Source organism: Opisthocomus hoazin, chromosome 5, assembly GCF_030867145.1.
Source record: "Opisthocomus hoazin isolate bOpiHoa1 chromosome 5, bOpiHoa1.hap1, whole genome shotgun sequence".
In the NCBI taxonomy this organism is placed as follows: Eukaryota; Metazoa; Chordata; class Aves; order Opisthocomiformes; family Opisthocomidae; genus Opisthocomus; species Opisthocomus hoazin.
This window is the reverse complement of record NC_134418.1, coordinates 67,759,452-67,773,458: the sequence shown is the minus strand read 5'-3', so window position 1 is coordinate 67,773,458 and position 14,007 is coordinate 67,759,452. Positions and strand designations below refer to the sequence as shown.

Below are 14,007 nucleotides of genomic sequence, written 5' to 3'. Positions count from 1 at the left end.
AGGGATAGTCTTACGACCTAGACTCAGTAGACAACCTCATTCATGCTCAGGTGGGTAAATCCGGCTTGTTCTTTTACAAATGCATCGGTTCAGGAAAATGAGTTTCATCTTTGGCACTACCAGTGAACACTTCTGTCAGTACACAGAATGAAATATGTCAGAAATCCTGCACGTCATCAAGAGCCATAGAGAGAATATTTCACGATGGCATCTTTCACATCACCAGCGGGAAAAAATAATTCAGTTCCAGCACACAGTGCGTCATACAGCATACACCTACATTTCGCAGGCACGGGCTGATCAACACCCACACGAGCTAACTTTAAACCAACTGTTTGAGCGCAATAGCCAAGGCAGCATAAACCTTTGTGGGGGTTAACACCAAAGTATATTTTTTGATCTCCTACGCCAGCAGGTAGGCTTCCCAGCCGGAGCTCGCTGTTACCATGGCTACGTTACCAGCCCTCCCCAACTCAGCTAGTTTAAAGCTAATTTGGATAAGCCTGCATTAGCTGCAGACATTTCAGTGACTGCAATGTAGACATACTCATAGCAGTAAGGGATTTTAGAAAGATTTCAAAATAGCCAACTAATTTTTTTTTAAATGTCTGCTGACACTATTACCACCGATGGAATGAGGAGAGGTGCTGGGAGGTAGATGTAGATGGGTGGGAGACTTTCCTAAGTAAGTCAAATTGCAAGGGAGTGCTGCAAGCAGCCCAGATTGTTTGTGATTTATTTGATACAATGGTATAGACAAAACCACAACAAGGATAATTTTATGTCTTTAAAACTGCATTTTGCCTTCTGTGTGTTCCATTGTTTATTCAAGTGTAGAGCTTCCTATGAAAAGAACTAGTTTCTGTATCTTTCTGGCATCACAGATGAACTTAAATTTTCTTTTATTTATTCAGTAATTCTTTTTATATATAAAAAAAGCAGGTAACATATATTATTACTATATGGAGCAATTAAATTGTTAGACACAATTAAATTGAATTGTAGACAGAAGCAAAACTATTATTCAATCTCTCTGTATCTGAATTTCCTTTTCTTTTCACATTATCTTCCCTAATCCCAGAATTAGTATACCAAAGTATCAAGTAACAGCGTCCTATCATTCCCTTATCTGCCACACACTGCATTTGTACTTGTTTCAGCACTAAGCTATCTCCATTGCCTGAAAAATCACTTGACATTGCATATATTCAGGTTGCAGTGCCTTGGAAATAAATAATTTCTTGTTATCTATTCCATAAATATGCTCAGCACAAGTCATCCAATGACCACAACGGTAAGCTGCTTTAATTGAAGAAGAGACCAATGGTCTCAGCTGTATTATAACATCTCTTTAATAGATTACCTTGACAGACTGCTAAAGTAAATTATCGTCTCTCTTCAGAGTGAAGTGTTTTCAAATTCATATTCCTTTTAAGTGCATTTCCTTCAAAATGATTACACAGCCAGATCAATCTCTGGGTCATGCTCATTGAAACTACCCCAAAAGGTAGTGTTTTACTGCTTCCTCTTTAATGGGTAACAGGGCACTGAAGATGCTCTCTCTTTACCCACACATTTCCTCTTACCAACTCCAAATTAATCCAAAGACTTTGAAGAATGAAAGCTGCTTGGCAATGTTTCCAAGTGGTCAGTCTTCTGTACGCTGCACTTACAGAAATAAACTCCCTTCCTTGCTCAGGAGGCAGACTGCTCACATACGCCATCTCAGCCAGAATTAACGTGAGGCTGAAAAAAAAGAGGAGGTGCCAAAGCCCCACTACAGAGCTTCTCCTAACACTGGGTGTCAAACAGGAGTCGAAACAGCATGAGAAAGTAAGGTGTGGATTACGCCACACAGCGCATTTCACACATCCGAACGGGGAATTAGCGCATAGCAGCTGATACACCTTTCAAGTCAGATCCTTACTTATTGTATAGCTTAAATTTGTAGATGCAGTTGAGCAATGAATTAATTCATCCCCATGGAAATTCCTGATGGAGTGTTTGAATGTGTTTTAAAATCCTGAAATGGAAAGATATCTAAAGGGCCATAACGCTTTGAGAGAAAGAGATGAACTATTTGGATACTAACCCTCAATGCTTAAGGGCCAAGAAAATGATGAGGTTTATGTTAAGGGTAGAACAAGGATTTGTAACTCTCCTACCAGCAAACAGGAGAACTTCAAGCAAATGTCAGCTGAAACACAGATGGTCTCTCCCTCAGAAACAGATTTTGCTGTCACACAGCTTGTTCAGACATCACGACTAGTTAATCTAGTTACTAATGTGTATACTTCATGAGCCTCACCTTTGCTACTACTTGAATGTCTCAACTTCTACCATTTTAAATTCACACTGGATGGCAAGTTTCTATAACTGTCCATTGATTTTATGTCCATTTAATTTATTAATATTTTTCCCTTCATATTATCACTATTAAGTAACATCCTATACTCCCTATACAGTTTTATATTTGCACCTCATTCTGGAAATACGTCAACAGGCAGAATTTTACAACTAGAGGGTGCTGGAGGACCATAATGTGACATAGTATGCAAAACTCTCAATGACCTTTAGTGGAAAGCAGAAAAATAAAATAAATCAATTATTACTGCTCAGTAGGACGAGTTAATACATTCTGAGGTAATATAAATACTGCAATATCATTGAGTGTAAATAAAAAGAAAATTAATACTTTATCGCTGATACAGTTTTATTTTAAATTTTGTTTCAATTTTGCTGTTAAACTTAACTTCAGTCCTTAGTTTTTGTGCTGTAATGAATGAAAAGCCTTTATCTTAATAATACACATTCCTTTTGCTTCCTTTTGTGTGAGTTGGAAAGCAAGTACTGTGTATTATTGATTAAATGTTTTATGATAAAACACAAAAGCCGTCAAGTAAGCAGGAAAGCAAGAAGGAACAAAGATTAATTTAACAATAAAATCTATAATTGAGATTATACAGATAGAATGTGGACATTAATTACAGATAAATCATTTAGTAAGAGTTCTAACATGAAAATTATCTTCCAAAATTCATATAATTTCCAACACAGGGTAATTATTTTCTTGCCTTCCAGTACTGTAAGAAAAAATACAAGTATGAGAATAAATAATGTCTATAAATATAGCACTCTGATTGTATGTAGAAAAATTACCCCTCCCTTCCTTCCTCTCTTTGAATTATCCTTATTGCTTCTCAGAGTCTCTGACAATTCTGTAAATACCTTCCACAGATAGAAATATTTAAACTTTGAACTGGAGATAAAAATACATATATTTCTTCCCCCTCTGGGAAATGTCACAGGTCAGTGACATTTGGGGTTTCCCTTCCATTTCCTCTGATCGGAAAGAGATCCAAAGGACAAACTGTGGCCGCCTCGTAAAGTGGCTCCCCGAGATCTCCACGAGAAAGTGGCCAGGAAGCTGGCGGAAAGCACCTGACCCTATTCTGAAGGGAAGACCTCTTCAACCCAAACACAGATCATTGCAATCAGGCTGTTGATCACAAAATGGCAGTGGTTAGGAAAAACCCTGGGCACGTGCAGATCCACCAGATGCCCAGCGAAGCCAGCGTGGCATGCTCTGCTCTCTTTATGTTCCCACTTCTGACCTTCTGGTTGTGCAGGCTCACCACACGTGGACAACATTCACGTGGTGGGCAATACCCAAGTGACTGAAGAGCCCAGCTGTGGCCTGCATTGGTTCAGCACATCCTGGATGAGCTAGAAATGTAGCACAAGTGTGATTGTGTCTATTTCCTCACTATGGAAGGTTTCAGGTCTTTAGTTCAGCCCCTTTCTCACCTATGAGGAGCCAATAATCCATGTTTCCTTTTATGAATTGCCAATTTAGTGAGAACTGTCTGATTTTAATATTTAAACAAACTGTGGTGCCCCAGCTTCACAAGAGCAGACATTTCCCTACAGCATGCTCACAAGGGCTGAGGCACAGTCCCCGAGTATTCCTAGGGAGCAGAGGCTACTCAGATGTCTACACACAAGCAGCTTTCTCTTGGCTGTGTTTCACCTCATGACTTGCCCTAATGAAGGGGTTACCCTGGCACCTACAGGAGACTCCAGGTCCTGCACTGCATGCCCAGGGGAGATCATGTTTCTGTAGTCTCCATGTCATGGGGTTTCCTCTGGAAAAAGGAGACCAGTCTCCTATCAGAGCAGATTCGTGCATAGGACCTTATTCTCCAAAACGGAGCAGCCAAACCAATGAGTTGGTGAGGGCAGCCATGAATTAACACGTAGGCAGAAAGACTCATGCTATATTTAAGAGTCTCAGCCCCTTAGACCTTTAGACACTTCTTCACTTCTGCTGGTGGCTAATTGTTAGCTTCGGTCATCTGCGCCACAATAGGCAAACTAAAAAAGTACAACTAGCGGTAAAAATGGGATTTAATCTTGACAACAACTGGTCCGTTCAAACTGAAAGCTTTCAAGGGGACAAACAAAACAAACTGAGTAAGACGTATCCGACGCAAAACCAAAGAAATTGTGACTTATATACTGCAGGCTTGCCAGATGCTACAGAAGATGAGTCAGAGGACAGAGTAACGTAAAAAAAGTAAAATATAACCTGATACTGAACTGCACCTTGTGATGTTTCTCCAAAACTCCTGATACGTTCAGTCTAGAAAGTGGCCTGTTTGTTTTTGACATATTGTATCTAGTTTGTTCCTAACGAACCAGCAGTCAAAATTTGGCCCAATGTTTTATTGTCAGCATATTCTCACACACTTAAGTGTGCCTGCTGGATGGATACAGTTTTTGGGTTTTTCTCCTAAATGAGCTAATTTTACAAAATTAGTATTTCTCTGATATTTATTTTTCCACATTGACAAGATCAGCTTATTCAATGCTGCCTTCACTTACAAAGTCTAAATAATATGAATTACAACTTAGCTTTTTCTTCAACAGTGCCATCGAAAATTATACAAGAACAAGATGTTTGGGTTTTGTTGGTCTTGTTCCTCTGGAAATCAGCAGAAAAGCTGTTAAATACTACATATACTAGAATACTGATTTTAATAATACTCAACGTGCACATCAGTTTCATTGTCAGAAACACTTTAAATCTCTGTATGTTACTAATAACTGAAGAGCATTATTCAGCTTTATAATGTAGTATGCATTGTCCTTCATATATATTCCTGAAGCAGGATGTATGCTGTACATTTATATACAATGTTGGTCAGAGCACAGACATTGCAGTGTCATGCTTTCATTCAAATTTCAGATGCCATATGTTCAGTACAATCGCATGGCATCAAAATGCAACATATTGCTTTGCAAACGCAAATAATTTCACACGCTGGTGGTCTTCATGACTGGGAAGGGCTAATGAAATGGGACGTATTTTACACATATGAAAAAATAAATAAAAGATTTATCATAAATATATGGACCAGTATATGACGTTGAAGAACAAGAAGCAAAAAGGAAACAGTGCTCTCGCATAAAGATCGATTCTCTTTGCGGCTGATGGAATGACAGGCTTGGGAGGAGGAGGCTTCTTGTTGTTCTTGGCTTGAGATTTCCCGAGCCCATTGTTGACTTCAATGGGCTTCCCATAACAGTCATAATTCGATAATTCAAAATCCCTTGGCAAGCTTCCAACGATGCTGAAATCATTGGATCTCAGATCAGATTTCGAAGTGCAAACTTTTTTGCATCTGGTCTCACCAACCTATGAAATGAAGAGTGAGGGGAATGATGATCTACTCACCATATTTCATTAACAAACTTAATGCAGCTGCTAGAGAACACTGCAAACAAACATATAGGAAATTACTTGTTGATAGGGATACATTACATCAGCCCAATTTGCTGAATGGTTGCGTTATAAAGTACTTAAGGATGATAAGTCAATCATATAAACTAATCCAAACATTCATAATTGTGTAATTTTTCATGCACAAGGTGCCTCATGCTGTGCAACCTGCTATAGTTACACTCCTTCATTTTAAGATGATGGAAGGGGAGAGAATATTTCTGTAGAGCGTATTTTGGGAAATCGATTCTGTGCTGATGAACCTGCAGGACAGATACTATTCAATACTTACATTGTTCTGAGGCCTGGAAGCTACAGTCAGAATTAACCCTAAAATTCAGTGTTTGATGCAACAAAGTCTATTCTGGCTCCACACAGTAGCTGGCTCAAGATCCTACATCTCATCCTAGGGTTATCCCCTTGCACTGCTAGAAGGCACTTTCTTTGCACCTGCAGTCTTTGGTGCCACTCTGCAGACACGTAACAAAGATGCGACACCACTCCCAGCGCTTCCCGTCGGTACACTGGAGAACTGGGCGACTGGGAAATCTAAATCCAGCAGCTGAATACCTGTCTTTCCTACCGCGTTGTCAGTGCTCTTGGGGATCAAGTACTACTGTGCCATGGGGTAACCCCAGGTGAATGATTCTCTTTTCAGAGACCAATCGTTCTGGCACATACAATGAACCTTTAAAAGGAAAAAAGTATTTGGTGCCCTTCAAACTTAAGTGTTCGGGGTGTGTGTGGGGGGAAACATTTCTACATTTGCTTCCTTGAATTTTATAAAGTTTGTATTTCAGGTACAAGAAATCTCTAGGAGGAGCACACCCACACTGCTCAGGGAGCTTGAGGAGACCACTTGCAAGGCTTGCAGCTTGGGTAATTCTCTCCCAAAGTTTCATTTCAGTTGGACTACACAGTAAAGCGGGGGGAGGGGGGGAAATACAAGTTATGAAATTTAACTACATTATTAATAATGCCATTTGTTCACATGTATAACCTGAGAGTTAGCTGGGAAAAACGCTGCATCACAAATCAGGTTAATATGCACGGGCAACTGGCATTACCGTAAGTTTCACTAGGGCTTTCTGCAGCCACAGATACACTAAAATTTGGTTCTTCCAAAAGCTGCCCATCCCCCCTTCCCAGCAGCCTATCTCTCCTCCACAAAGCCTTCAGGCATTTTACTCTCAGCTCTCTCCACCTCTGAGTTTTCTTTAGTCTCAGGATGATGGTTCAGGATATTCACTCATCACATTTTGTAATTAAAATAATAACAGTGAAATACAGTACCAGACTTACAGATGAATGAGAAACATTCTAGAGAACATTATTAGCTTCTTTGTGACAACTGTCAAGGTATCCTGGATGAAAAGAGTCGTGGCAGTCAGGAAGAGACCTAAACTTTGACTGGAGCTTTTACTCCAACTACTGGCAAGGCTGATTCTTGTGCAGGATGGAAGAGAAGCATGGCACCCTTCCCTCAGCCAGGAGTGGAAAACATCCCCAGATTTGCCAGACTAGTATTTCTCAGGAAAACAGTAAATTCTGAAACCAATACACTAAAACTGAGGTGCAGCTTACATAACAAAACCAAGCTCACAGGTCGTAAAAAAGAAAAACAAGATAGGTGTTCCCTGATGGCAAGGCAAAACTACATATATAAATTTCCTGCAACTGCTTCCCAGTCATCAAAGAGCTGACAGTCTGGGACAGTGTCCAGTATTGGAGTAGCAGGGGCAAACTGTCCAGTAAGGCGGTGACTGAGAGACGTATGAACACGATTATGTGACCCTGGGTGACACAGGGGCTGTCACTCAGTGATCCGAGAGGTTCCTTCCAATCGGATCATACCCAAAGATGTGGGTAATGAAGGTAGAAAGGACACCCTTGTGCAATGCAGGGGTAATTTGCAGGACTGGGGTACACGTTAACTGGAGATTCATAGGAATATTACACTTTTTCCCATGGTCAAAACTAGTAAGATTTAGTAAGGCCATTACAAGAAATAGAATCATGTATGAAATTATAAGCCTCCTTCTGGATTTGCAGACTTGTCCATTCCTCTTACTACCAGCAATATACTGTAGAACTCAGTGACACTAATTGTAGCCTAAGCACTCCTGTCTACCACACTGAATATTCCTGTTCCAACTGCAGTATGTAGAGGGTGGTCCCTAAAGGCTGCTACACGCTGGTTCTCATTCCCTCGTGGGACAGAGCACTGAGAGAATGGCTTCTAGGTCACCTCTGCCTTGTCAGCAGAGGGCTGTTCGCAGCACCTTCACACTGAGCTCTGCTTAGTTTAGTGTCAGCTGTAGTTCGGCTCTATCAGGGTGACACGATTTCCCTTGTACGAGCAACCTGACCCAAATTTCTCTTCAGTAAGTGTATGTTATTTTTAAAAATAATTTCTTTAATTTCCCTGGCTTTACAAATCTAATGTGCTTCTATTTTCTACATTCAGTTCCTGACTACATATGCTTTTAAATTTCTTCTCATACATCCCTTCAACTCTCCAATATTTCTGTTGTTTTACTCTAAATGCGCTTCAGTTGACCTACAGCTTTCCCTAAAAATATGAGATCATATATTAAAAGCAGTTTATCTGCTTTTTATTCATCCTGTCTTGGCATGTACTAGGGGTAGAGATGTTCCTGACACTTCCCAAAGGCTACAGGAACCGTTTCTGTGGAAAACAATACCAGAGGACTTGATCTTAGAGTACCGCACTGATGACTTGTAAAGAAAGTAAAACACTGTTAAATGTTTTATCTGTTTGATATCATCCTGACACAGAACTTGGCCTTGGAACATATTTGACATCATTTGCCTTATCCTGCCCCAGCATCACGACCCGTGGGCCAGCCCCAGCCCACAGGATACTTCCACCAGATCTACAGCTCTTCCCCCACTAGGGATGGGGAGCAGCTCTTCGGGCAGGGAAGGCTGCCAGAATAGCGCTGCAGGCTCCCCACATCGCCAGCGAGCTTGGGTCGCTGCTCCTCGTCCCTCCAGCATGGAGGCGGGGGGCTGAGGAGGGCATGGGCAGGTGACATGGTGCTGGGGGCTTGGCCCAGCACACAGACCCTGCTCCTGTTTCTCCCAGGACTTGGCCACCTTGCCTAGATTTGGTATGTTGGACAGGACACCTGCCTTTCGATGAACAGCTCAGCAATGCCTAAAAATGACTCCTAGAAGCCAGAAGGCCCCTTGCGATGAACTTTTCTCACCTTTTATGAAATTCAGGCTGATGGGTGTGCACTGCCAAGCTCAGCACCTGCTGCTGTCCTGGATGCTGTGGTGTCCAGAGCTGTGCCGTGTGTGCCACCACAGCCAGGCCATACCCAGCTCAGAAAGCCTTCGTTTGTGGGGCTAGGGGAATAATGTGACAGGAAAGTGGGAAAAGAGCAGAAGAAAGCAGAAGTGCTGCCTGTGCACACAGACTGGCAGGGAGGGGGAAGCAGCTCCCCACCACTGCCTCTGCTGCTTCTGATGCTCCTCATCACTCTCCACATTCACTGCCCAAACTACTTATACCAGATGTTCCTTTAAAAACATCCAGGATGAAGACCTTTTTCCATGACCTTTTTACTCACAAACATATGTACCTTATTTCTAACCTGAAATTATTTGGCTTCAGTTTTCAGTCATGAGGCATGACTATAGTTAGTCTGATTAACTGCTGGTACTTACAGATGGTAACAAATCTAACCTTGATTTTGCATAATTCAGATGATGTAACCAGGCTGGCATATGTAGCCAAGTCAAATGTTCTTCAGTTTCTTACCTCCACATCATTACCTCTGTCAACCTAATTGATCATCTTTTAAAAAATTATATTCAGTTTGATTAAATCAATAAATACACAGATCAGCTTTAATTTTGCTGACCCATTCAAATTTATTAGCTAACATAGGGTTGAACGATGAATAATATTAATGATAATTAATACTTATGAATAGTAATTATTAGTCATCCCCCTGTTAGCTATGCAGTATTTTCCACTGATTGATATGAGGCTTATAATTATTCATGTTATGCCACTTATCCTTTAAAAGTACTGGCACGATGTTAGCTTCTTGCTGTCTTTTGGAACCCTCACAGTTGCAAAGGATTTATTAAAAAATCAATATTAATGTTCCACAGCACTCATGGACCAGCTCTTTAAAAAATCCTAGGTGCAACTTAAACTGAAATCTTGATTGTAAAATGTCTAACTTTAATAGCTGCTGCTGAACATCCTCATTAGCTACTGTCAATGAAAGCCATTCCATCATCTGATTGAATATATCTGGCTTTCCCCCAAACACAAAGCAGAATATTTGTTCAACACTTTCGCCTTTTCTGCTAATTCTTGATACTTGCAGCATCTCTGTCTAGTGTCGGACCTGTACTCTTGTTACCAGTTTTTGTATTCTTCCTACAAGTGTAAAGTAACTTCCTATTGCCCTCAACTATGCAAACCATAGATCCCTTTTGTTATCTACACCTATTAACTACACCTATTTTCTGGATTTCAGCTCATATTAATTGCTATTAACTTCTCCATTTGCCAGTGAGAAGAAAAGAGAAATGCTTGAAGATGAGTTAGTTTCTAATCTTTGGGGTGTTTGTTTTCAATTGCACTGTTTGTTAGGGGTTTCTTTTTAATTAGTATAGCTTCCCTTCTGGTCTGTAGCTGTTTTGAACATTGTTAGACACCTTACCAGCATCATTGATTTTTTTTTTTGTTTAAATTCTTCCACCCAGATGAGAAGAAATAGTTTTCAAATTTGTGATATCTGTCCTTTCACAGCACCAAAAATACTAGGAGTCAACTAAATTTGTTTTGTGCAAATAGAATAGAGACCATTTTCAATGGACTGTTCATCCTGTGATCAAGTCCTCATCTGTCAGGATGAAGCATAATATAAAATTCCATCATTTTGGATTCAAGAATTTTTGAAAGCAGAAATGTATTGTCCATAATTTCTAGCAAAGCTTCAAGCATGCTACAGCACTGGCAGCCTCTCAAGCTCAGCAGGTGCCCCTCAGGCTGAAGTGCCTCCCCACCATAATGCAGCATTCTCTGCCCTGCACAGCACCTCTTCTCTGCCATAAAATCATTTCTTCTGCTGCATGGAACCTCTTCTGGCATGCAGCTCCGTCACTTGTGCTGCCAGTTGTGTGAGAGTCTTCCGTACAAGACGAAGGAGGAGTTCTAACAAACTCTGTCATTAATCTTTCTTCCACTTGTTTTGTGCTCTTCTCTTGCTCTTGCCATAATGATAGATGTAGATCATCAATAAAGTAATGATTGTTTAGCATTAGAGTATATTCAGACTGAGTATGTTTTCTGCTGCAGTTCAGCAGGAATTTGCTATCACATTCCAAATATTATATTCCTTTCAAATCCTTATTACCCTACTAACTGCAAAGTACAGCACAAAGGATATTTACACATAAAACATCAGAGAATCACAGCATAGTTGAGGCAGGGACCTCTGGAGATCATCTAGTCCAACCTCCTGCTCAAAGCAATTGCTCGGGGACTTTTTACAGTCATATTCTGAATTATCCCCAAGGATAGGTACATGAGTCACTAGAGCAGAAAGTACCTATCCTGTACCTGAAATGCTGTCAGGAACTATTAAAATAGATTGCAGCCCATGGTTTCATGTACAACATAAAATGTATACTGGGTTTCTGGTGGTCCTGTAAGAAAAATCTGTGTCTGGAGTGCCACTTGAGGGGAAAAGACAATATGGGAAGATCAGGTCACCACAGGTCACCACCAGTGGTCAGGCGCATCGTAAATCAGTAGAGATGAATATAACCCATACCAGGTTTCAAAGCCTAGACGCGGCTCTGACAAGATAAAGCAGGCGATAGTGCTACTTCTCTTTAAAAATAACTGGGTTTAGAGCTATCACCACCACCTGCACAGCACTATTCATCACCCGCCAGAGCCATTCTTTTAGCAAATGTTCTCTCCAGTCATCAGCACATTATCTGTGGGGGACAGCTTCTATAAATGGCCTTGATGAAAATGTGACTTTTCATATTGAGGGGTGTTGTTATAGCTAGCAGTGCAATCTCTCCCTGTAATCACACCACCAGTGAAAGCAAAAAGAAACTGATTCGTCTTCAAAACATTTCCCTTGTTGCTTGTTTTTCTCACTTCATGATGTCACATTGCTAGGAAACACATGCAAACTCCTACTGAGGATTCCCAATAAAAAGCCAGTGCCAGCAGTTACCACCAGGTTGTATAATTTTCTCCTTTGCTTAGAACAGCATCTACTTGCAGCCGCTACGAGCTAAGCGAGCCAAACTGTTCTTTCTCATGGCTTCTTGCCTGTAAACGCATAGCCACTGCAGCTCCTAGCAGACACAGCAGAAGTGCTTATGCTGGATTTTCTTTTTTTTCTACAGATTCAGGTTGATCTTGCCAGATAGACCACTTGACTTTAACCAGTCATATCGATAAACCTGGGGGCTTAAAATGGCACTGACATTTCAAGGGTTTTTAGTCGGAGGGGCCATGAGTCATAAAGCGTGGACTCGGGGGTTTGGCGTATGCTGGCAGCAAACGGCTTTTATGTCAGCCAGTAACCAGCGTTTGGTGGAGAGGAGAAGTAGTTATGCATCCATGGAAGGCTTTCTCCACCTTCAGCTGATTCTCAGACGGTGAGCATTGTTTTCATCCTGCCATCTTCACTGCTGCTGTTGGTGACTATAGGTCGTAATCACTGACTTCACTGACACAGCAGTGCTTTCTGCTGAAAACTTCCAGCTGGACACGCTAAGGGTTCTGCTACAGGGGTCTCTTCTCCTCACCATCAATTATGAATGGCATCAAGCTTTCAATTTTTAGGATATACTGAAAAGTTTATCCCTTTACTCAATTTCTTGTCATAAAAAAGGAACAATAGCCACTGCAATTTTTAAGTATGATCATGTGTTTTTGTTATGGCTTGGTTTTCACTAATATCAAACATGCCAAGCTCCAGACCAGATGCCATTTTTATCTGTCACAAATGGAGCAAGCACATGAAAGCAAGTTGTTCTACGAGGGCTGGAACCAGGGTTGCTTGACCACCTCACTTGCTTCCCTGTGCTCCCTCCGATCCTCCCCATGCCTGGGACCTTCCCACCCCAGCAATCCCGCTGTACCTGATGCATCAGCCCCTTCCCCAGATCCCCAGCAGAGACACCGCTGCTGCGATGCTGCCTGGCTGCGAGAGGCAGCAAGAGCGCAACTTGCTGCTCAGGGAACGCTGGCAAACTGGCCTGGCTTTGGGATCAGGGGCATTTTAAAGTGAAATAAAGCAATTTCTCTTTTTAAACTTGAGTCCCCTCTAATAACTTACAGATATGTATCAGTGCCATTCAGTTAATGTCTCATAATAAAGAAGTGCTTCATTTAAGCTGGGGAAACATTTACAAATGCAATTATTCATGCTCTCTCTTTTTCCCTTCTTGGAGTCTTCTGCTTCCAAGTCTTTCTAGTTCGCTTTACCTTTGAGCCCCATCTGTCTATCCACTGCTTGAAGCCTAGCTATGCTGAGATTTCCAGCTATGCCCTCAGTCACTTTTGCCTTAGTAGCACCTGCTCTGGTTTAGGAGTTTAGCACAGCCTCCTCCAGGGCTGAGAACATTCAAGTACTCCTATGCAGTAGCTGGTTCAGAGAGGGTGTTTTCAGTGAGAGAGATCTGTTGCATTCAAATATAGAGAATCTAGCATCAGTATCCTACCACATCCCGATGTCAAATGATTCATCGGTCTGGGACCTTTTTTTATCTCAGCCTGATGATCTTCCCAGAAATTACCAGCCCAGGACACCCTTCCTCAGGTAGACTGCATTTCAAAGTGGGTGGCTGGATACGAGCGGGATCACTAGCCATGGGAGGAGGTGACAGCTTAGCCACATGACCAGCTTTTACAGCAGCAAATACATCTTTCCAATATGTCTCTGTAAACAAATGTTTTGTAATTCTCTGTGTAAAGATCATCAGAAGCTACGCATGCCCAGGACCCCATATAAATCCAGCACAGATCATTGTTGCAGAACTCACAGATGCTGGACAGTTAAAGGTCTCTGACAACAAATTGGGAAGACCCTGAAAAGTGCAGGTCAAACACGACATGGTGGAGCTGACATTGCACGACTGTGGAGGGGAGACACTGCAAGATGTACCCAGTACAGGCTTGGGGCGGAGCTGCTGGAGTGGCAGCTCTG

The 14,007-nt window shown here is 41.5% G+C and overlaps 1 protein-coding gene across 1 annotated transcript in view; it reads right to left on the bottom strand.

The window, feature by feature from the left end:
* Positions 1–2,695: 2,695 nt before the first annotated feature.
* GLRB (glycine receptor beta) overlaps positions 2,696–14,007 on the bottom strand; it is a 51,179-nt gene continuing 39,867 nt past the window's right edge. Inside the window, exon 10 of the mRNA XM_075421618.1 lies at positions 2,696–5,698. Coding sequence (XP_075277733.1) covers positions 5,402–5,698 — 297 coding nt within the window. The 3' untranslated portion in view covers positions 2,696–5,401. The remainder of the gene's footprint in view (positions 5,699–14,007) is intronic.